Source organism: Prunus mume, linkage group LG3 (assembly GCF_029339155.1).
Source record: "Prunus mume cultivar Tortuosa linkage group LG3, ASM2933915v1, whole genome shotgun sequence".
In the NCBI taxonomy this organism is placed as follows: Eukaryota; Viridiplantae; Streptophyta; class Magnoliopsida; order Rosales; family Rosaceae; genus Prunus; species Prunus mume.
In genome coordinates, this window is record NC_142700.1 from 48,672 (window position 1) to 72,327 (window position 23,656).

Consider the following 23,656-nt stretch of genomic DNA (forward strand, 5'->3'; position numbering starts at 1 on the left):
AACTGAACCGATTCAAAAACACCTGCATCTGCTCACTGTGAGCTAGGTTGGACAGATCAAAGGTAAGGGGTGTCCCATTTCACTGGAAAAAGTAATGAAATTGAAATTCGAGATTGAGAGTTCTAATGGACACAAAAGCTCTACAGAAACGTGAACCAAAAAAACTAAACCAATTCAACAACACCTGTCTATTCCGTGAGGTAGGGTTGGACAAATTAAAGGCAATTAGTGCCCAATTCGATTGGAAAAACTATGAGAATTCAAACTCGAGATTGAGGGTTCTAATGGATACCAAGGCTCTCTGTAAACGTGAACCAAAAATCAACCAATTCAACAACACCTGTCTGTTTCGTGAGCTAGGGTTGGAACAATCAAAGGCAAGGAGTGTCCAATTTGATTGGAAAAAGTATGAGAATTCAAATTCGAGATTGAGGGTTCTAATGGACACAAAAGCTTTACAGAAACGTGAACCGAAAAAACTGAACCAAGTCAACAACACATGTCTGTTCCGTGAGCTAGAGTTGGAAAGATCGAAGGCAATGAGTGTCCAATTTGATTGGAAAATGTTTGACATTTCAAATTTGAGATTGAGGGTTCCAATGGACACAAAAGCTCTACGGAAACATGAACAAAAAAAACTGAACCAATGCAACAACACATGTCTGTTCCGTGAGCTAGGGTTGGACAAATCAAAGGTAAGGAGTGTCCAATTTCATTGGAAAAAGTATGAGAATTCAAATTAGAGATTGAGGATTCTAATGGACACAAAAGCATTGCAGAAACGTGAATCGAAAAAACTGACCCAATTCAACAACACATGTCTGCTCCGTGAGCTAGGGTTGGACCGATCAAAGGAAAGGAGTGTACAATTTCATTGGAAAAAGTATGGGAATTCAAATTAGAGATTGAGGATTCTAATGGACACAAAGGCTCTGCAGAACGTGAACCAAAAAAACCCAATTCAACAACACTGCTTCAGTGAGCTAGGGTTGGCTGATGATCAAAGGTAAGGAGTGTCCAATTTCATTGGAAAAAGTATGAGCATTCAAATTAGAGATTGAGGACTCTAATCAACACAAAAGCTCTGCAAAAACATCAATCAAAAAAACTGAACCGATTCAACAACACTGCCTGATTAGTGAGCTAGGTTGGATGATCAAAGGCAAGAAGTGTCCAATTTCATTGGAAAAAGTATGCGAATTGAAATTCGAGATTGAGGGTTCTAATGGACACAAAAGCTCTACAGAAACGTGAACCAAAAAAACTGAACCAATACAACAACACCTGTCTGTTCCGTGATCTTGGGTTGGACAAATCAAAGGCATATAGAGGAGGTGTAAGTAGGGCTGAAACAAAGAAATATGACTGAACCCTAATTCAATCCTATAGGTAGTGTTGTCATATAGAAAATAGAATAAGCTGTGATCATATGGTGAACATAAATACTGGATAACTTTATGCGTTTGTAGGAGTACTTAGTTGTATTATAATGATTTCTTTTTTTGAGATGGACTTATTGTGTGACTTTTTGTAAATATAATTCTTGAATTCCTGAACAATTCGGATCATCAAATTGTATTGTACAACCTGCGATCCCTGTTAAAAATGGATTCTCTGTGAAGAATGGGTTGTATATAACGCGTGAGAGAGAGAGAGATGGAGGGTAGGGCCTCAAATCGTAACAAATAAGTTTGCACTTCGCAGCAAAGAAATAAAGAAGACATTCTCAACACAATAAGCATTTCATTGCTCAGTCTTCGTTGAAGAAATGCTTTTCAAGAACAGCAACGTTTCAACTGGATTATCTGGCCCCTTAAGCTCCACTCTTTCACCTGAAAGTAGAGCATAATTTCTAAATAAAATTTCCTGGTAATGTTAGTAATGAGCAGGGTTTAAACAATATTGCATTCAAGAGGAAAAGAACATAGATTGGCACTATCATGCAGTAACTCATAAAACTCATAACTGTCAGATATAATATAAGCGGATTGAGGTTGGCAAACCTGCGTTGTATATGTCTTGGACAACATATTTCCACATTCTTCAATAAGAGCTCTTTCTCCACCAGTCACTCTGGCTAGTTCTGAAATCAAATTTTCTGTTTCTTCTGCCTGAATCACAAAAGCTTTCTTCATTAAAGCCGAAACAAATGCGAGATACATCAAGTTCTCATTGAATCACACAATCTTCACAACCAAAATAATTTATGTTTAATTAGAATTCAAAAGAACTGCATCCACAATATAAATTCTCCTTGTATATAATTAATTAAGTTTGAAACAATTCACTTAGGGCCTTTTCGTATGCTAGATAAAATGAAAACTAAAAACTAAAACCAAATTTTTTTTATTTAGTTCTAAAAGTTTTTGCTTTATTCATTATCCTTAATTAGAATTCAAAAGAACTGCATCCACAATATAAATTCTCCTTGTATATAATTAATTAAGTTTGAAACAATTCACTTAGGGCCTTTTTGTATGCTAGATAAAATGAAAACTAAAAACTAAAACCAAACTTTTTTTATTTAGTTCTAATAGTTTTTGCTTTATTCATTATCCTTCATTTCTCCCTCATAACTCCCCCACCAAGCCTCCTTCCACCATTATCCATTTCCCTTTTCATCCATTATTCCTCTTTATCTCCAACAAAAAGAATGAAACTAAAAACCAAAAACAAAGAGGTTACAAAACGAGGTCTTATAGAAACCAAAAACAAAATGGTTACTGGGGCCTTAATTTTGCATTTGTATCCATCTATTCTTAAGCAATGCTGACTTCTATCAGCAAGCACCCAACCCTGTGCAGTGCGGCAACTCTCTAAAAAATTTGATTCTTAGAATCTAGAATAAACTTGTTCACCCTATTTGTATCATTAGATTTTCCCACTACAATGAAATTTTTCTTCTTGTCAGTTGTGCCATCACTTATGATAAAAAGTAAAATATCCACTTGTTGATTGTCAAAGGAAAAAGTCTCCTAGTTATTTTACCTTTGCTGTAGATTGCTGAACTTGGAGATCTATGATCTCCATCACTTCCACTGCTGAGTTCAGTGCCTCTTTTACCTCTTGTAGATCGACCTACAAAGTATATCTCAAGTCAGTGTTACAAAGCAATACAAGAAACATAAGTTGAACATTGGTTACACAACAGAAGCCATAATTAAACAGAGGAATTATACCCTAACATTGCCACTGATTGGAAGTTGAAATGAGGCATTCGACAAAGCTTGTGTTGCTTCTGCCAGAGAACTTGAATGATCCCCTTGAAGAGCAAACCACTGGTCCAAATACGGAATCTAAGATAATGTCCAGTAGAACATGTAAGTTACAAACAGAATTCAGTATTTCTTTTTTAATAGAACACAAGTTAAAATGTGGCTACTTCAATTTCTTAGTGCTGAACACCACGCTTAGGGTACATATGCCATAAACTAGAACAGCAAATAAGTGCGTCAATGTTAGACACACTGAAAGTGTGTTACAGTTTAAAGCTTTTATATTTTTACTTAACTGCAGTCTTACTGTCAGCAGACCACGTTATACATAGCATTTGCAAAAAAAAAATTGTGATCTCTCAGGACCCATAGCAATATCTCACTACTTGTACGTTTTATTCAACAGCTAAAATTTGCAGAATTACTGTGAACAACACAGTTTGAAAAAGAGTTTCTAACTGTAAAATTCATATGCCATTGTGAATAAAAGCATTAAAGAAGATAAAGAAGTCCAGTCATAGGATTTTTTCATATGAATTCAAAATATACCCTTTCGGTCATCAATTTCTTAGAAATATCACCACAAAAGAGTAAATACCTCCAATGCTTTTGAAATCCTATAGTTTTCACAACAACTATTGTGCTTTTCTCTTTCACAGCTCCATTGCCTCAGAAGAGAGGATGGATTAGTGTTGCTCAAACTGGTTAGTATGACTTGATGAAAATTTATGAACTCTCAACTGAATCTTTCTGGCGAAGTGAGATGATATAACACCAAAAGTTACATTGCTATACAGATACTAGTCATCTGAGAATGAAAGGCAAAGCACGATTCTTCATGGCTAAGTTGTGCTCAGCATGAAAGATCCGGTCTCCACTATACATACAGTCTACAAGCTAAAGATAATTCCTGTCACTTGCAACCATATATCTTTTCTTGAAGGCTAGGTTACAAGGCAGACTGTTTTAAGTTCAACAATAAATATACCTAACAAATACATTTATGCAAGAAATGTAACACCAAAAGTTACATTGCTATACAGATACCAGTCATATGAGAATGAAAGGCAAAGCACGGATCTTCATGGCTAAGTTGTGTTCAGCATGAAAGATCCGATCTCCACTATACATAGAGTCTACAAGCTAAAGATAATTCCTGTCACTTGCAACCATATATCTTTTCTTGAAGGCTAGGTTACAAGGCAGACTGTTTTAAGTTCGACAATAAATATACCTAACAAAAACGTTTATGCAAGAAATGTAACACCAAAAGTTACATTGCTATACAGATACTAGTCATATGAGAATGAAAGGCACAGCACGATTCTTCATGGCTAAGTTGTGCTCAGCATGAAAGATCCAGTCTCCACTATACATACAGTCTACAAGCTAAAGATAATTCCTGTCACTTGCAAGCATATATCTTTTCTTGAAGGCTAGGTTACAAGGCAGACTATTTTAAGTTCAACAAGAAATATACCTAACAAATGCGTTTATTCAAGGTATGGATCATTATAAGAATCGATGAAATTGCTAATCAAGCATATACAATATTACTGCATGAGATGTGTAAAGCAATCATGAAATTCTGGCAGCCTTACTTGAGCATCAAGAATTGCTGATAAAGTCTCTGTTCTTTGCAAAATGCCGAGTTCTGTCCGTTTCCTCTTGACAGAATCATATAGTTCTGCTATCTTGACCGCAAGAGAATAAAGTGTTCTCTACAATATATAATAACAGAAAGACATGAGAAAGTTAATCAGCTGGAAAAGCAAGCACTTTGTCCTTATCAGTTCGACTTAGAATTCACAATTGAGCCATAGAAGTGACAATCTTTTTTAAGAATTAAAATCTAGTTTGACATTTGAGCACTCAAATATGACTTACCTCAGTTTCTCTCTGCTGTGCTCGCATGGAAGCCTCTGCTCTTGCATTGGTATATCTCCACTGCAGATAGCGGTTATGAAGCACTCTCAAGGAGTGCACGTCTTCTAGGTGTCCAGAAACTTTCTTTCCTCTCCTTGTATCTGAGCTCAGCTTTGCACTTGTAGATGGTGGGACAGGGGGAAGACATAAGCCACCCATCTTCCCTGTGTTTGTATATGGCTTGGACAGCACAGATGTTAATCTTTCACTCCCTTTGTTTGGCTGGAAGGATAAGATGTCGGAACTTGATAATGGCAATTTCAGAGAACGGGAGCAAGGGGAAGCAGAACATTTAAAAAAATCGTCACTGACAGTGACAGTTGCATTACCCCTGCTGCTGCTACTTTTGTCAACGAGCTGTCTACTAGAAACGGATGGCAACAAATCGGCCTCAGGCATGGAAGAGCGGATATCAGGAAGACACCTTGTTGAGCAGCTTGGTACAACTGGCATTTGACTCTGATTATTGACATCGGGAAGTGAACTTGGTGAAGAAGGACTCAAGTTGGGGAGCAGAAGTGGCGTCTTGGGTGTTTGCCTCAGTCTCAGTAACTAGATTGGTAGGTGGAGCAGGTAAAGACATCCCGCTAGACTGCAAGAGCTTAGCGGCTGCTGTGGGTGTGATGTTGGTAGACCGTTGCTGAATGAGTCTGAATCTAGACGTCCTATCTAGACTAGCAGTCACCATGGGTGTATCAGGTCTTGAGGGTGTGGTAAAAGCATTGCTGCCTTTCCCGGTGCAGGTTTTTGTAAGATGCTGCTTCTGCTGTTGCTGTTGGACTCTGCCGCCTCCGTTTTCTTTGAATGGCTTCACAGGACGCTGTTTCCTCCCAGTATAATTAAGCATCTGTTCCGGTGGGAGAGGGATTTCCCAACTCTGACTCGGAGTGTGAATGGAGGAGAAGCCGGTGGGTCTGTTCTCGTCGGAGCAGCGGAAGGGCTCCAAGTCCAAGTGCCTCCGCCGCCTATTCACCGAGGAAGAGCGCTGCCTCGACTGAATTTCCGCAAGCGTCGAGATTGGAGTAGAGATGCCATGTTGATGATGTTTCGGGAGGGGCGATTTAGTAGGCAGGGGATGAGGGAGATCACCAGTGGAAACCGCAGGAGACATGAACCTAGAGCTCACCTCCCTCACTCTTGGCCTCCGGTGAGCAGTCGGCGGAGGAGGAGGAGGAGGATGGGGAGGAGCGCAAGCTGCTGCGTCTTCTACGGTGGCAGATCCGCAACTTTCCACCATCAATTGATCCATATTCTTTAATAAACACACAAATCAATCGAGGCAAGCACATATAACCGAATCTGAGAATGATGTTAGAATTCACCTAGACTCCCAATTTGAGAATTGAGGTTAAGCGGTACCTTCTCCCGACCGACTCCTTTAATGGGCTCTTCTCCAATCCGCCGGTCCTCTAATATTGGTTGAACCAGAAGCCTTAAAGCGAAACAGAGCTTGGGGTGCAAATTTAGGAACGAAACAAAGAACTAGCCGTTGTCAAGTCCTAACGGTTCAATTTTTGAAATATTGGGCAACGGATAATAAATAAATAAAATAGGGGATGCTACCAAAAATTCCCTTTTTACCCTCTTCGAACAAAGAAAACGGAAGAATAAAAACAAAGAAAGCTGTTAAAAAAAACAAATATTGTCACCCACCCCCATCCCCTCGTCAGCGACACTCCTCCCTCCTTCGTCCACTCCCCTTGTTATGATTTTGGGAGTTTCACTAAAACACCAAAATGAAAGCTGAAATTATAAAAAATTCAACACTCAAAACACTTTATAAACACACCCAGTACCCATCATTACACACTCAAACTCATTTATAAACACACCCAAAAATTATACATTTGTTGACTTTGGGGTTGATTTTGGGTGTGTTTCTATGTTTAAATAGTGTTGGGGTTCTTTTTATAAATACATGTCTAGGATTGAGTTTATTTATAAATTTGTATTTAAATTACCACATTTGTATATCACATTCTCATACTATCTTATGTATGGGTATGATGCCACATAATACGTCAATTAAAAAATGTCATAAATATATAAACGAAGTAGGGAGTTTGTTGAAACTTTGGAAATACCAACAAATACGTTAGTTGAAAAAAAAAATTAAATCCTAGACAAAATTTAATATAATAAAGCACTAAATAATTACACGAAAACTGTTGCACTCCAGCATATATCAAACTTACCTGTGTATCAGCATCTTCTAGTTATTATTGTGATAGCGAACTTCGGAACGCCATCTTGGCTGAAACTAGGGACGGAGATTTGTTCAGGCAACTACTACTCCTTCTATGGGTTTGTCATATGTACCTCTAAATTAATTTTTAATTAGTTCTAAAACACACAGATCGAATGCATACTGACAAGCTGAAGGTGAGAATAGCAGGTTATCCTTGATTTCACTGCACAGGGAGAAGTCAAACCCCAATAACATAAAATTAAATTAAAAAAAATCACTGGGGAATCCCTTGCTGAGCAGATTTCACTGCACAGCTGAGGAGTTAAAAGATGTGAAAACAGGCAACACAAGAAATGGATTTTAATAATATATAAGCTAATGAAGACAATCACACAATTTCAATTTCAAGTGCCATAAACAAGAAATTAAGAATTATACAGGCACTAAATGAACAAAGTTAAGTACAGATGGTTCAATCCAGTATTTACAAATTCTATTAATAACTACAAAAATTTGATATTAGTGGATTTGTGCCTTTCACCTATGAAGCCATTTTTATGACGAACGTCTATATACAACATTGACTTCATCTTTTACCATATCTGTTCCTGAAAAACAAATCACCGAGAATGTTGACCATGACCTTGGAAACCCCCTCTTGCAGAGCTAGGCATTGGCTCATCTGTTAAGAAAATACAAATAACAAAAAGGAAAATAAATTAAAATCATGAAATGAAATACTTGCTTGGATCATGGATAATGTCTTATCTCTTTATAGTAGACCAATGGAAGTAACTGGAGGAGATCCATGCCAATTCTATCTTACCAAGCTCTTCCACTTCATCACCATTCTGACTTGTAAAGAACGGTGTGAGGTAGTTCCGATCTAAAGCTGTGAATGACGCTGTGCTGCAAGATAAAGGGTTGGAGGGTAGAATTAGACGCTTAGCAAATAAATCAAAGGTAAAAACCAGGTTCCTTTATGAAGTTAGCAACCAAATGTTACCTCTGGTGGAATTCCTTGAGTTTCATCTTGATCCTGTTTCCTGATGATGCTTCCTCGTTATAAGAAGGAGCAATATAGCCATTGTTCCCTTCAAAACTCTGGAAATATAAGCACAAATATCCAAAATAGTCAGCTTTGGTGAGTTGCAAGATCACAGTGATCATGAAAGTAGCATTGCTATCCTAATTCAACCACGTGATCCCATCAATCTGAATAAAAAATTTGGATGAGCAGGACTAGTTAGATGTGGCAAAATATAATAATATAGAATAGTAGGGGAAGGAGGGAAATAATTGGACAATCAATGGTTCAGGCAGTATGTTAAACATCTTTGCACATAATTGAATGGTGATCTACATAGAACTTCAGAACATGATCCAAAATTGCCGGCTTCAGCTCTCATTTTACATATAACTTTCTATGAGGTAATCCAAACCACTTCAAATTTCGCACCAGCAATCAATGACCATACATATGATGACCTACTCTCTCCAGAATAAACCAATCGTAGTGATATAAAAAAATATTATTTGTGTCCCACTCTAACCAAAACTCCTTTAACAGAATTGCCCAAACAAATGTTGTCCAGGCAGTCACTCTGTTGTTATTCTCAAAGGAGCTTGTAAAGCATAGATATGAACCCAATGGTCAGACAGAAAGAGATAACTCCCCAAATCCAAACCTTGCACTCTCTGTCAGGAAGGAATGCACCATCTGTTAAAACTTCCGTCAGCCATTATCTAGACAGAGAGCATCAACTTCGGTAAACAACCAACTGTGATTTTCTAACTGAAACCACACTACCATATATGCAAGACACTAAACAACTTGGGTTGAGAGCTGTGGGCTGCAGACTCTGGGTTATGTGAGAGAGTCCTACAATGTCAGCATTGTGGCTGGGTGCATGTGGAGTGTCTTAAGCACATCTACTGAGCCCTGTGACAGTGACAGAGACAGAAGAAAGTAAAGGACCCAAAACCCTTGGCATTTGTATGAGCTTATAGAAGATAAGTAATCGTCTCTATGGGGATCAAAATATTCTCACTAACCCACTAAAGCTGGGATAATTATAGCAAAGAGTAGCCTTGGATGATCAGAATGACCCACATCAGTTCTTATCCTCTAGGGCTAACGTTACAATAGTATAATTAAATATCCAGAAAAAACTTTACGAGGAAACTGTGAACCAAATGCCCACACAGATGGTTAATCTGTTTCCTATATAAGTAATGTAGGTTCAAGTAGCAAATTTGGCCGTCACAAATACACAGAACTCTTTTCTTATGGTTCCTAGAATGCAAAGAATAATAAGTAATTAAGTAGAACGTATGTTTTTTTTTTTTTTCCTTTTCTTGGAGCTTAAGAACTTACTTCACTCAAAGTACCCTCAAGGCCATCACCTACAACTTGTAAAGCTTCCAACATGGTACCCGTTGAACCTCCAATTAATAACACCTACAAAATGGTCAGAAGGTTACAACTAAGTCACAAGAACAGTATCGTATGCATCTTACAAAACAAGTATATTTGAATCAATTTTTTTTAAGGAAATATTTATTCAAGTATCGCTGTCATTCATCTGAAAAAGAATACATCATATGGGTAATTCCTCGTTCCTGATATGCAAGGTGTAAAATAAGTAAGTCAATTTATGTGTATGTCCAAGATGACAAACGAAGCTGCAATCAAATATGTTCAAATAAGATGAAAAAGCCGCCAATAAGAAAACGACTTCATTTTGCCTTCGGTAGGGAAAATGAAAGGATAGGACCAAGTGACTTTCCATTCAATAATAGGCTAGCACAGTCATTTAAAAAAATTCTTATATCACATGGCTTTCCATTCTGTCCACAAGGTAGGCCTTCATAAGAAATTCAGAGGCAATTAGTCTAAATAAAATGGTCTACGGCAGACAATTCAGTCGTTTTTCAGCATAAGCAAAGGTATTTTGTTCCCTCCAAACAAAATTCAGCTCCCTTTTGAAACAGAACCATTTCAAAGAGACATCTGCCAGTGCAAGTGCCAGGTATGGATACAGTGAAACAGAAACAGGAGCACATAATATTGTCAACAACTTTTTATTTGGGCAAAAAACTTCTACTTGCTATCATTAAGGGCATGGAATGCAATATTTTGACAAAGTGTTATTTAGATTCACTTCATGATTAATATTTTAACAAAGGGCAAGACGATGTATGAATCTTCAAATCTGTTAGGAAAAATATGTCCTCGATATTCAGAAATCAGTTTGTGTACCGTCAGAACAACTATGGCAGTGGTTGCAGTGAATATAGTTTGGCCATGTCCTTCTGGAAGATCATGAACTGATTGCAGAGCGAGGGCAAAAGCCATTGCCCCTCGAAGTCCTACTCAATCCCAAAAATTCATTAAAGACTAATAAAAGTCAAGGCATTCGGAAAGATCAGCAATTTCTGCTCTTCTTACCACTGTACCAAAGTGCTCGTTGGTGTTTTAAAGGTATCTGTCTATGTGCAGGTCGAACCAAGTTGACCAAATATGCACAAGAAAAAACATTAGCTGCCCTGCACAAAGTGATTGGACAGACTGTTTAATAGTTTTGTTGATAATGGAAAATGAATACTACAAGTCTAAAAGTATTTTAGAAAGCTAAAGACTAATAAAATAAGCTTGTGACAAGGGGCTCATTGTAGCAAACAAAAGGATGCGTACCTTGCAACTCCAATAAATATCTGAGGCAATCCCACACCGAGTTAAGGAATAAGAGCAAGTTTCAGTTGCCAGAGTATCACCGAACTTTCACATTTTTGACAAATTATCAAGGATACAATTGAGAAAAAAATGAACCCAACATGTGACCAGCTATGTTGTTCCATGGCAATATCAAAGCCCATGTATATAAATCTGCAAATGAATGTTTTCATTTCAAAACAAGTGTGGGGTGTCATGTGTAAAGAACATTTTAATTACTTGATATGTAATAAAGACAATGAAGAGCTCTCTTACACAAATGTCTCCGCTAGTGATGATATCAAATGGAAAAAGGAAGAAACAAATCGTTGAGAGTTCTCTGACAAATTTGAATACGTGTAATGCTTCATGACCTAAAACGGAACACCAGTGTTTCCATAACACAGATTTAACAGAGGATATTTAATTAAACAGAAAAACTGTACACTTTTACTTACGATTCCTGTGAACAATATTGACACAATACCAGACAGTCCAAGACCTTCTGCAAGCATATAACTAGACAGAAGATAGTGCTACATCAATTTGTTTATAAGGAGAAAAGGCTTACAACTAATTTACACAAGAAGAAAAAACAGTCAAGAAGATCACTTACGAGAAATATGGAAAGAGGACAAAAAGACAGCATTCCAGGTTCTGAAGACTGAAAAGATAATGAGACAACCATGTTATTCCACTGCAGTGGTAACTAAGCTAAGGTGAGCAATGAACAGTAGAAAAGTATCACTCACTTGTCAATATCCAACCCTGCATACTTAAAAAGGTATTGACAATTAAGGTTTCACAATACAATCTACCAATAAAAGCTTTTTTAAAAGGAAACATAGTGCAAGAATTATTAATAAAAAAGGATATCAAAGCAGAAGTAAATCCAACTCCAACACCTGTAAATAAACATACAATGTACGTTAGTAACTGAGAAACCAAAATGCAACAGTAATGAAACATCTAAATATATAAAGCACATGCCGCTTATGTAACTTCAGAGAAAAGAAAACAGGAAAAAGAAAGTCATTGCTGTTAAGGGACCATTAAACACCTGAGACTCATAAGTTTACTTGACTTACAAGGGAACAACTCTATTGCCTCAAATTGGTTAGTCTTATCTTCTAATTTGGCAACTATATGTACATTCGTTAGCAATCCGGGTTCAAGTTTATTTTTGTTGCAAGTTTGCAACCTAACTGATGTCTCAAGTACCATTGTCTGTAGATTTAATATGTTATTAGTACCATTTGATCTTAGGTCTTCTTTTAACTTCAGAGCACCGCCGAGAACAAACGATGGAAAAATATTTCGGGAGGCACATGTCACCCCAGTCATTTCACCCAAGAGATTGGCCAGGTTAGTGGGACAGATTTTGGCTCAGCTTCAACGTCATGAGAGGTGATTGCACCACCATCCATGAACTACATGTACGATGAATTCCTGTCTTCAAGACTACTTGGAAATCCTAATAATGAATAACTCTTAGCCAATAAACAGTATAGAAAGTCCCATACTCTATTATTGATCATAATGATATCCCATTTACTCTTTTCCAGTCTATTATTCTGAATCAACTGAACCACCCACATTTTTGCCAACAGGTATTCTTACAGAAATGAACCGTCTCAGACATGTTCACTCTTTTTTATTGGTGTCATTCTCTTCTTTGAATATCTTTTCATTTCTGGTGTTCTTTCCATCAATTGTGCTAGTCAAAGATACTAAAGCAATCAAAAGAGGCTTTAAAGTTTTAAGGATTTAAACTACTTAGGTCAAAAACAACTGAACAATTATAAATGAAAAATTCAGTAAACAGGAATGACAAGGGGATAACAACATCTTTACAGTCAAGAATTGCTTTTAAATAAGTCTCTTAAATGCATGAGGCAGCCACAAGTCACACTTTGCAGATAAAATTAGCATCCATCTATACCTTTTCAATGTTGGAAATGTATCATGCATCACTCCACTATCACAGCATTTGACATCACAAAACTTGACACCCAAATGGAAAAATTAATGAACTTCTTTCCAAATATACCAAACACAAATGATAAGCCACATTTTCAGATGAAGAAAAAATATTCTATTTTCAAAACCAATTAGGAGTCAAATACTTCATTATTAGACCATAAGAGATTTAAACATTTACCTGCAGACATGGAACCCACAAAGGTCTCAAGAAACCTCACAATAACCATGAAGAAGTTCTGTCCAGACGATGCGTGACTTCTCACCAAGGACATTGTCCTGCATAGCAGAACACCCCTCAAGTTAGAACTGAAGTTCAAACAATATTTCTAACTTCTGGGTACAACAACAATTTACTCTACATACCTGTACAAGGAAATTGCCATCTATTGATTGCCATCAAGTAAACAAAGTCAATCTTTAGACAGAACATGTACACATCAAAAACATGGATTATAAACAAATAACAATAAAAACTTACAGCATCATTCAAAACAGATTCTCCAAACACCAAAGCATACAGGTTCATATCTGTGCCAAGTTCCTTCAATCAAGGTCATCACAACAATCTCAGAATTCATTCAAATTTTGGACAATCAGAAGGTAAAGGCACCTGTAACCTCTGATATTGATAAAACTTAGATAAACTATATGACTGAGTACAATTCCAGAAACCATATTGATGTTTTCTTTTGGGAGGGGTGAGGGTGAGGATCCAACCATATTGATGTTTTCCTGGAAATGATTCCATATGTTTTTGGTTCATTGTTTGGTTGTGCAACTTGGGTTCGCCAAAGTAAAACCTATCAAGAAATATTGTGTGCATGTTGACGAGCTAACTATAAAAATATAAAATGGAGCAACAAAGCACCTGAAAGATGGACAAGACAGTGACTGGATCAGTTGCTGATATAAGAGCACCAAACATCAAGCACTCTACAAATGGAAGTCTGTACGTGAGGTATATCAGACCACCAAGGTAACTGCAACACGAAGGGGGAACAGATAAACCTAACTTAGTTGGATGGGGTAAAAACTGTAATATCATGAAAGGATTTTTGAGAATGAAAACAAAAACTTACACAAGAATACCAGTAACAACTGAAGATATTAAGGTTCCTAGGATGGCAAAAGTGACAATGGCTCCAAAGTTAGAGAAGAAAGGTTTCTGTGAAGATGGGAGCAAAAATAGTAAAGCACGTTAGAAAGGAGATGGGTTCAAGGCAAAAGGATAGGAAAACACGCATTTATATCAGAGCAGAGACAAAAATACTGAAAAACTTACAGGTGAGAGACTGAACCCGGACTGAGTGAGCACCAAAATGTCAAGGACAACAGTACATAGTAGCCAATTAACGTAAATTGGAGCAAGAAATGAAATATTTGAAGAAAAGAAAACACGGGAAAGTTAGGATATAATATGATAGGAGGTAGGAGGAATAGGAAGAAAAATTCCTCATGGAAATTGAACCACGTCCTGCACAAAGGAACAGAAAGAAGACATGATTATTCACATCACATGGGGTTATAATTTAATTGTTGAATTCCTCTTTGTATATTGGTACCTAATGTTAGTTTCCGTATTAGAGATGTTAGCAAGTCCACCGACAATTAAACCTGCCAATAATATTCACCGTGTTAGAAATAATAAATAGAACAAGGATGGGCCAAGCCTAGTCGATCAATCACGAGACTTTCTTTCGGAAGAAGAATTAGATACATACCAATCAAAAGGGAAGCGCTGGCCTCAGGAAGATAATAAAATTTGTGGCGCCGAAGGACATGGCCGAGGACGAAAGAGAGGACGAGCATCATGATCTGTAGAAGAATGCCAACCCCAGCAGCCTGCTGTTCCTTCCCTGGAGTGGTCCCATGGGCATCCGCCGGTGATATCTGCATCGCCATTAGCTGGTGTTCATACTCCATGCTTATTTCCCACGATTTAAAACTTGCCGATTTTGTTTTGACGAAGAAAAACTTGTCGATTTTGCCCACTCTCTGTCCTGCTGAATCACGCAACCAGAAGAACTTCCAGTCCAGAGGAGGATTTTGCAGAGAGGACGCTCTCCGCTTTGCTTTGCTTGCTTAACTTCACGAAAAGGCCCCCGTAGCGTGAAACTCAGTCAACTCAAAATTGGAGTTTTTCTTGGCCCAAAAAAGAAGAAAAATCAGACGATTGGACCTTTTGGGCTTTGACTTACTTTACATTTTCAAATACCTAAAACGACGTCGTTTTGAAGGAAAATAAACGAAAGGGAAAAAGATAGCGGGAAAAGAAATGAAAGGGAAAAAGATCTAAAACGCATAGGGTTCTTTTCGTTTGTTGGGCCTGACAGTAAGCCCTGCCCATTGTTTGAGCCATAAACTCAAAACCTACCCCTGGCAGTTGTTATTCTTTCTTCTTCACCATCTCTGATTTCTTTCTGGCCTTCCTCTTCTTTCTTGTTTCAGACATTAGACCGACTGCCAAGAGGAACGAGGACAAAAACAAAGAGATGCTGGGAACTTCCGTCCGTGCACTCCGCAGGCTTTGCTCTTCATCTTCTGTTTCCTCTATTAACTTAATAAAAGATTATACTAGTAAGGTAACGGCAACGGCAAGAGGGACTAGTATCTGTACTTGTACCATAGGCGCAGCTAAGGTTGAAGATGTTGCTGCTTCTTCTTCTTCTTGTTCCTTCGAGCCACTTAACTCTGAAGCTTACAATGAGAATGGGCCGTGCCCATGCCCTTCAGTAGCTGCAGTGCACGTGCATCTCCTCCGGAACAACAACAAACTTAGACGACGGCGTTTAGGTGATCGGAGGAACAATAAGAGGAGCACGACGGATAAGGATGCAATAGAGCTGGCGTTGGACTCAGTGGTGAAGATCTTCACTGTGTCGAGCAGCCCTAACTACTTCCTTCCTTGGCAGAACAAGTCCCAGCGAGAATCCATGGGCTCCGGTACTCTAACTCTAACATTTTCTCATTTCTTCTTTCTCAAATCTAAGAGTTTGAGCGAACATAAACAAAACTAAAATAGCAGTTCAGATAAATAAATAAATAAAAGAAATGTAAAATAGCAGCTTACTACGGCAAAGTAACACACAAGAAAGCCTTCAATTGTGCCTAACATATCTTGCATTTTCGAAGCTTCAATTTTGCCACTTTGTTGTTGCCTGCATTAGTTAATTTTAGATTTTAACGTTCATCAAGTTTCTTTTGCCTTACTTTCAAAATTTCTTTCTAAATTAGAATTACTTTTATCCTAATAATATAGGGTTTGTAATCCCTGGGAAGAAAATTCTGACAAATGCTCATGTAGTGGCTGATCATACCTTTGTACTTGTAAGAAAGCATGGCTCTCCTGCGAAGTATAGAGCGCAAGTTAAAGCTGTTGGTCATGAATGTGATTTAGCCATTTTAAGTGTTGAAAGTGAAGAGTTCTGGAATGGTGTGAATTCCCTCGAGTTAGGAGACATTCCTTTTCTGCAAGAAGCTGTTGCTGTTGTTGGATATCCTCAAGGTAACGATAAATTTTACTATTACTACAACTCTGTTTATCTTTAATGGGTTCCAAATAATTTATCATGATACTTCATTGCTTAATGCCTATGTTTATTTGTAACTTGTGAATTTAATAGTAGAATGAACAGGATGAAGAGCTGTTGTGGGTGTGGTGCCAAATCTTATGAAGTATCTTTAACAATTTATAGTTAGGTATTTTGATGGTTCATTGTTTACATTTGAAGCAAGGGTATTTAAGCATGGTTATGTATTATAGAAATTGGATCCTGGTGGCTGTTGTGATACTGAAATCAAATCTTAAGGTTGCAGGGATTTCTGGCAAATATGAAAATTGAATAGTTGTAAGAAATAGTTAATAAAACCCTAGGCACACCTAGGTGTCCCTAAGAAACAACACCTAGGAAGTGAAGGCATATTTGTTAAGACATTACACAGAGGCCTGCTAGGGCTCTTCAATAAACTAGAAAAAGAACAACTAAGTTGAGTAGGAACTTCTAAAGCATTAAAGAAAAAGTCTCCAAAGCATAAAGTTAGACTCATGGTCCGCTGATAGAGCGAATTCTGACTTGACTGAAAATAAACCTATGCAATATTTCTTATATAATTAAAATTTAAGGCAGAAATATGAAATGAAACTCTTTGACGCAGCTACTTGAGGAGAAATCCTCAAACCATATTTCTAAGTTCTCTTCTAATATGTGTCAAAGAATAGGCAGACTCATTAAAGAAAGGATTGATTCTTTGTTGATCTCAAAGATGCTTTTCTTCATTCTTCATATGTATTGATGGGTGTCTATTCTTCTTTAGATATCTTCCTATTTTGAATTTACAGCTTCTTTAGTTCATTGTCCTTGTGTAAGGGCTTTTATCCTGTTATACCAATGCACTTGGGTTCCTCCTTTAATGAATTAATAATGAAAGGCTGAAAGCATGGTGCAAAGTGATAACGTTTAACTTAATTAATGCTTTGCTTTTTGGGCGCAGGTGGTGACAACATTTCTGTTACTAAAGGTGTTGTTTCTAGGGTCGAACCCACACAATATGTGCATGGTGCAACCCAGCTTATGGCAATACAGATTGATGCAGCAATAAATCCAGGGAATAGTGGTGGTCCAGCAATTATGGGCAATAAAGTTGCTGGTGTAGCTTTTCAAAACCTTTCTGGTGCAGAAAATATTGGGTAAGTCTTATTTTAATTTAGATTGTCATCGCTCAGTTTGTTTAGATTATAGGACATTACCTGCAATATTCATTGACATTTTGTTGGCTAGACATGTTGACTAATCAGTTACCTGTGGAAGTGCTTTGTTTGCGGTCAAGAATTCATTTCTACTTTGCGTGGCGTTTGACTTTGTTGCCTTGTTTTTTACTTTACCCTGATTATGTCTTGAATCATCAAAATTTATCCGACAAGCTTTAGAATACTTGCACTATTTGACTCATTTTTTCGACCTTTCTGGTTCAACAAGAACAAAGGTGTGATTTGACGCTTAATACCGCAAGTCCAATCCACAGGCGAACAAATTTATGTGATATATCACGAAGCATTTTTCTCTCGAGTTTGAGCATTTACTTCTAAGAGCATTGTTAACTTTGGCTAAATATATTTTCTTCATCTGTTGGAATTTTCAGTTATATAATTCCTGTTCCAGTAATAAAGCATTTTATTGCTGGAGTGGAAGAAAGTGGAAAATATGTCGGATTCTGCTCTCTGGGTTTGTCATGCCAGCCCATTGAAAATGTTCAACTGAGGAACCACTTTCGGATGCACCCTGAAATGACTGGGGTATTAGTGAGCAAAATTAACCCTCTTTCAGATTCCTATAAAGTCTTGAAGAAAGATGATATTATCCTTGCTTTTGATGGAGTGCCTATAGCAAATGATGGAACAGGTAGTCACTTGTTATTCCTGAACTGTAATAAAACAATCTTGTGTGGTTGTGGCTCATGTCGGACCAAGAATGACATCTTTTTGACTTGTTTCAATGCAAATGTGGAGATATTAATAAGAATTAATGACATTAAAATTGAAATCAGCTGTCAACTTCTAGTTACAATGCCAATACATGTGTGTGAAACAATCACAATGTATGATTGGCTACTGCAAACAAAGCTTTCTCCAACTTACCAAGTCACCCTAAGGAGTTTGGATAACAGTGATGATCTTTCGGAGAGATTTTCCTTTTTTCGGCAGAGTGGAGGTTTTTTTGTTTATCAGATATTTGTTTTCCCCTTGTGTTCTTAATTTGTAGCATGATTTGTGCACAATGCAGTTCCTTTCCGAAACAGAGAGCGGATAACATTTGACCATTTGGTTTCTATGAAGAAACCCAACGAAACAGCGGTAGTTAGAGTTTTGAGGGACGGTGAAGAGTATGAATTCAATATCACCCTTCGACCTGTAAGTCTTAGCACCATTTTTTAATGTTTGTTTAATTTAGTGGTTTCTCCATCTTGAAGAATCATAAGTATGATACCAGGTGTCTTTTAAATTTAAGATTTTTTTTTTTTTAAAATTTTGTTGTAATTCAAATGGAGAAAAGTAACTGGATTAGAGAAACAATCTTTTGAAAGACAAAAGTCAAGAAATTTATGTAGAATATGATTATTTTGGTTGTCCTGTAATTGTTGGGCCATTGAGTTTATTTAAGATCTGGCTCAACTTTCTCAGGCTAAGGTCAGGCTGCCCATGGTTAGAATGGATAACAAATAAACACTGTTTTATGAGTAGTTGGTATTATATGTGCAAGAAAGATGGAACATTGGTTGTTTACTTGCTCAGCACTGATCGGTATTTGAGAGTTGGGGTCTCAGCAGTGCTAAATTGTTCAGCATGCCCTAGGCTATGTATTTCTGGTTTAATTTTGTTGTGGTTGGAGAGAAATGGTAAGGAAGGGAAATGTGGTGTAAGATGTGGGAACTTTTTTGACAAAGCCACATAATGCTGTTCCTTAAATCACAATGGTTTTAGTAACTCGTTCAGATATTTGTGCATATGATGCTTATTAATTTATTTCATCTCTTGTTAGCCTTAAGAATTTTAGATGTCATCAAATTTTGGTCGTTGTTGCTTTGTGATATTTGTGATATTCAGCCTCTTCTGTATTAGCACAGGATGATTAGTGACACCTGACTAGCAGATTCTGTAAACAAAATTTATTAACTCACTGAAGCTTTTTTATGCAACCATATTGAATATGTTGTTCTGTCATTATGCATTTTTCTGTTTATTCAGCTCTTCCAGTTGTGAACTTTTGAACTACCATCTCATTGCGGTGGTAATTGGTTTGGTCCTCACTGCAAATTTAAAACTGCAATACGTTAGAGGTACATAGAAATTTAGGATATATGATTATGATTGTCTAATCACTGATGAAGATATTCTTTGCAATGCAATTTAGAGTTATTTCCTTGCTTTGCAATTGAGTTTTGAGTTGTTCAATTGTGCAGTTGCTAAAGCTCTTTTATGCAACCACACTCAATTGGTTGTGCTGTCATTGTCCATTTTGTGTTTATTAGCTCTTGTACTTGTGGAATTTGAACTACCATCTTATTGTAATGGTAATTGGTTTTGGTTCTCGCTGCAAATTTTAGAACTTCAATATTTAGAGGTAAATAGAAATTTAGAATTTATGGCTATCATTGTTTAATCAGAAATGAAGATATTCTTTGCCATGCAATTTAGAGTTGTTTGGTTGTTTTGCAATTCTTTATTAGTTGTTGAATTATGCAGTTGCAGCCATTAGTTCCAGTTCATCAGTTCGATAAACTCCCTAGTTATTATATTTTTGCTGGTTTGGTCTTTGTTCCACTCACTCAGCCGTACCTTCATGAGTATGGAGAAGACTGGTATAATACTTCACCTCGACGATTGTGTGAAAGTGCATTAAGGGAACCCCCAAAAAGGGCTGGTGAACAGCTCATCATCCTTTCTCAGGTCTGCATATCTTTTTCAAGTGATGTGAGTCTTACATCAGTATTGTTTTGTTGATTGTGTGGTTGCATATGCCACGAAGAAGACTTTGTAACGTAGAATGATAAAAGAATGTGAAGCTGTGATGTTTATTTAGTTCAAATGCAATGCCATGAGAAGAGATAAAATACTGTCACAGACATCCTTACTTTAAACTTTAGAATGGGGAATGTGTACAACACAAATGTTAGTGTTTTAACAATCCACCCAGAGTATGCTCTTTAATTGTTAACTTTAAACTTTTCATTGTTGATAAAATATCATAGCTTTTCTTTCTCAAACTTCAAAATACTATAACTGTCATTCTATGTGTTCATTCTCATAACGTTTGTATTTTTGGAAATCACTGATTGAAATCCAGTCAAATAAGGCCGACGATTGATATTGAATCATGTAAAGAAAATTTATGGAGGTATGTCCTAGATACCTGAAGACTTAAACAAAAAGAGAAAGATACATAAAGACAAATAGATACAAAACAATTTCATCATGAATTTCAGCATAGCTAATCTTTCTTCTTTGAATTGCATTAAGAATGTAAAGAAATTATTTGTGATATATTTGTTTTATGAAAGTTTAAGAAAATTCTGCCACTCTTACATTTAGCTAAAAGGACGCAGTAACAAACTATATTGTTGCAAAAGACAGTGTAGATGATGTACGTACAGATACTTCATTTTGTGTAAACATTTATGTATACGTTTGATCCTTGTCTTCATGTGGATTTTCATTTTAACATACTGTAATAGCACCGTATACATATGTAAGGCACGCTCTTTGCAACCAGATATAGTCATCTTGTAAAAGTTCATGGATTGAATTGTTGAACTATACATACAAAATTAACTTTCAAAGTTTAGCTTCGTCATTTTTAATGTGATGTAATCAAGGAGACATTTTTCGGGAACTTTAAATTGTATTTTCATAAAAGCATGAGTACTAATTATATTGTGGTTCGGGTTGTCATCTGGGAATGAAGGGTGAGTCTACTTGCTCTGAATATTAGAACTGGTTATGTAAGGCAGAGGTCCAAAGTATCTTGTTTGAAGCAGGAAGGAAAGTTCATCTACCCCTATCCCTACTATGTAGCAAAATGAAGATTAAGTTGGTGTTCACTAGGGATTGGGGAGAAAAATTAGATGAGTCCATGACGGTTGTCTTCTGATGAAGTGCAGCCATATGTCCTGTGCTACTTGGTGCAAAACCATTTGGTTTATCATGAAGAAAATGCTGATTTTTACTTTTGCTGTATTATAAATATTATATTCAACTGCAAAAGCACAGTTAGGAACTTTCTTCTGATTCAGCAAGTAATTACAATTATATTTATTTTTGTGATAATTATTTATTTCGTTCAGGTCCTGATGGATGATATCAATGCAGGATATGAACGTCTTGCAGAGTTACAGGTGTGAGCAAAATTCTAATTCTATTTCCGTAACACATCAGTATCCATTATATTTGAGGTTACATTGATGCTATGTTATTGTTTGCCCAAGTAAATGATATGATAGAAGGTTTGCAGGATAGAACTTGGCAATCTTGCACATTTACTTGTTTACCTGTCTCATGAAAAATTTTAACTCTTGGTGGCAGGTTAAGAAGGTTAATGGGATAGAAGTTGAGAACTTGAAACATTTATGCCAACTTGTTGAAAACTGTAGCAAAGAGAGTGTGCGCTTTGATTTGGATGATGATAGGGTTATTGTGTTGAACCATAGTTTAGCAAAAGTTGCAACTTCAAAAATTTTGATGTGCCACCGAATACCATCTGCAATGTCGAATGATCTTATTGATAAACAAAGCAACTTGCAAACTCAATACCTTGCTCAAGAGTTGACTTGCTGAAAGTGTGACTTGCCCAATACCTTTCTGACAAATAGAATGGCATGAACATTAAGCTGTAATTCTCAAGCCGGATCTTCCTCACAATAACTTCTTAACAAGGAGATTAAGAAGGTTGGAAGTGGGTTCATTTTTTTGTATTTTTGTAATTCTCAAGCCTGATAATGTGCTGTTTGGCTTTCGTTTCATTCAACATACTAAATATGCAGAGTCTTATTGTATAAATAAATGCTCTTTAGGGTGTCAGTTCTTCATGGTTTGAGTGTTTCTAGGGTTTTCGGGGGTTTTTGGGACCGATTGGTCTAGTTTTATACAAAGCAAAAGTTTGAATCTATATATATAAAACAAAAGACAGAGAATAGTGAAACATTCAAAATACTAGAAAATGCTTTTGGTTAATGTAAATACTAGCCTCTACCTCATTTGTGCTTGCAATAGGCTTTTTGTAAAAAAAATTAAATTTATTTTAAAATTAAAAAATATAATGGGTAGTTTTGTTCCATAAAAATAGAATTTATTATTTAATTTTTCTTTTAATTTTAAATTTTTTTAATATGACAAAATGTGAATTGATTATATTATTCTCATTTAATTAATAATTTTAATTTTTAATGTTTTAATTAATCAATGGTATTTTTTGATATTTTAAATATTTTACAATTCTCTGTCTTTTACTTTATATATATAGTTTAATAATTAAAATTATTAATTAAATTATGATAATATGGTAAATTCATACTTTTTTATATTAAAAAATTGGGTTAATTACAGTTTAGTATCTTGTACTTACAACGTTAAGTCATGTCAATACTTGACTTTTCAATTTTTACAATAACATATTTCAAATTTTTAAATTTGTTACAATGTAGATTCTGCTATTAGGGTTCCGTCAGATTTTTCTGTTAGTTGCTTACGTGGAACTGTGGGTCCTATATTTTTCAATTTTTATTAATTTTCAATTGATTAAAATATGAATAAAATATTTAAAACAAATTAAAAAATTAAAAAAATTAAATCTCTCTTCTCCCTGCGTTTCCCCACCCCCCCTGCGATTTGCTTCTTCCCCCAACCTGAATGCTCCACTGTACCCTCAGACCAAGACAACGTGTACTCGGAGTTCCATCGGATTTTCGAGCTTTTCCGAACGGCTTTTGCAAAAGGGCTCCAGCGTTTTGACGACGTCGACGTTTTGGACCCGGAATCGAGAGCAATTGTCCCAGGTTCTCAAGAACACCAGCTGTTGGGCCCAGATTCGCGATCAATTTATGCAAGAGATCTATGCCCTTTCTGTTTTCCTTCTTTTT

The 23,656-nt window shown here is 36.5% G+C and overlaps 3 protein-coding genes across 6 annotated transcripts; 1 reads left to right on the plus strand and 2 right to left on the minus strand.

Annotated features, from left to right (window-relative positions):
• Nucleotides 1-1,679: 1,679 nt before the first annotated feature.
• On the minus strand, nucleotides 1,680-6,526 carry LOC103324396 (protein ENDOSPERM DEFECTIVE 1-like). Its single transcript, XM_089048357.1, has 7 exons — nucleotides 5,676-6,526; nucleotides 5,103-5,623; nucleotides 4,817-4,936; nucleotides 3,180-3,296; nucleotides 2,989-3,078; nucleotides 2,004-2,111; nucleotides 1,680-1,832 (listed from the first exon to the last, which is right to left on the minus strand). The coding sequence occupies exons 1-7, from the start codon at nucleotides 6,388-6,390 to the stop codon at nucleotides 1,776-1,778; spliced, it is 1,728 nt and encodes a 575-aa protein (XP_088904483.1). The 5' UTR covers nucleotides 6,391-6,526; the 3' UTR covers nucleotides 1,680-1,775.
• A 1,146-nt stretch (nucleotides 6,527-7,672) lies between these two features.
• LOC103324395 (sodium/hydrogen exchanger 6-like) lies at nucleotides 7,673-15,198 on the minus strand. Its single transcript, XM_008226450.2, has 22 exons — nucleotides 14,749-15,198; nucleotides 14,590-14,641; nucleotides 14,442-14,501; nucleotides 14,310-14,334; nucleotides 14,107-14,192; nucleotides 13,896-14,007; nucleotides 13,506-13,568; nucleotides 13,391-13,410; nucleotides 13,206-13,303; nucleotides 11,921-11,949; nucleotides 11,797-11,828; nucleotides 11,661-11,708; nucleotides 11,503-11,563; nucleotides 11,321-11,418; nucleotides 11,143-11,218; nucleotides 11,027-11,046; nucleotides 10,781-10,878; nucleotides 10,592-10,701; nucleotides 9,707-9,790; nucleotides 8,336-8,433; nucleotides 8,156-8,238; nucleotides 7,673-8,011 (listed from the first exon to the last, which is right to left on the minus strand). Exons 1-22 carry the CDS (start codon nucleotides 14,948-14,950, stop codon nucleotides 7,950-7,952), a joined length of 1,617 nt encoding a protein of 538 aa, XP_008224672.1. The 5' UTR covers nucleotides 14,951-15,198; the 3' UTR covers nucleotides 7,673-7,949.
• Nucleotides 15,199-15,402: 204 nt separating this feature from the next.
• On the plus strand, nucleotides 15,403-22,606 carry LOC103324394 (protease Do-like 10, mitochondrial). Of its 4 annotated transcripts, none has more exons than XM_089048358.1 (8): nucleotides 15,403-15,970; nucleotides 16,287-16,532; nucleotides 17,519-17,714; nucleotides 18,167-18,426; nucleotides 18,808-18,935; nucleotides 20,268-20,471; nucleotides 21,891-21,916; nucleotides 22,104-22,328. In XM_089048358.1, the coding sequence occupies exons 1-8, from the start codon at nucleotides 15,520-15,522 to the stop codon at nucleotides 22,123-22,125; spliced, it is 1,533 nt and encodes a 510-aa protein (XP_088904484.1). In that variant the 5' UTR covers nucleotides 15,403-15,519; the 3' UTR covers nucleotides 22,126-22,328. The 4 variants fall into 4 exon arrangements, with proteins under 4 accessions (XP_088904484.1, XP_016648117.2, XP_016648116.2 ...); XM_016792631.2 differs by having other exon boundaries at nucleotides 15,404-15,970; nucleotides 20,355-20,471; nucleotides 21,866-21,916; nucleotides 22,104-22,606; XM_016792630.2 differs by having other exon boundaries at nucleotides 15,405-15,970; nucleotides 16,332-16,532; nucleotides 21,866-21,916; nucleotides 22,104-22,606.
• The last annotated feature ends 1,050 nt before the right edge of the window (nucleotides 22,607-23,656 follow it).

Coding starts and splice junctions, on each gene's coding strand:
- LOC103324396 (XM_089048357.1), bottom strand. CDS start 6,390: ATGGATCAATTGATGGTGGAAAGTTGCGGATCTGCCACCGTAGAAGAC. Junction 2,112..2,988: donor TTCAGCAATCTACAGCAAAG/GTAAAATAACTA, acceptor TTTGTGATTCAG/GCAGAAGAAACAGAAAATTT. Junction 1,833..2,003: donor CCAAGACATATACAACGCAG/GTTTGCCAACCT, acceptor CTCTACTTTCAG/GTGAAAGAGTGGAGCTTAAG.
- LOC103324395 (XM_008226450.2), bottom strand. CDS start 14,950: ATGGAGTATGAACACCAGCTAATGGCGATGCAGATATCACCGGCGGAT. Junction 14,642..14,748: donor CAGCGCTTCCCTTTTGATTG/GTATGTATCTAA, acceptor TATTATTGGCAG/GTTTAATTGTCGGTGGACTT. Junction 14,502..14,589: donor AATACGGAAACTAACATTAG/GTACCAATATAC, acceptor TCCTTTGTGCAG/GACGTGGTTCAATTTCCATG.
- LOC103324394 (XM_008226448.3), top strand. CDS start 15,520: ATGCTGGGAACTTCCGTCCGTGCACTCCGCAGGCTTTGCTCTTCATCT. Junction 17,715..18,166: donor TCTGGTGCAGAAAATATTGG/GTAAGTCTTATT, acceptor TGGAATTTTCAG/TTATATAATTCCTGTTCCAG. Junction 21,917..22,103: donor AACGTCTTGCAGAGTTACAG/GTGTGAGCAAAA, acceptor TCTTGGTGGCAG/GTTAAGAAGGTTAATGGGAT.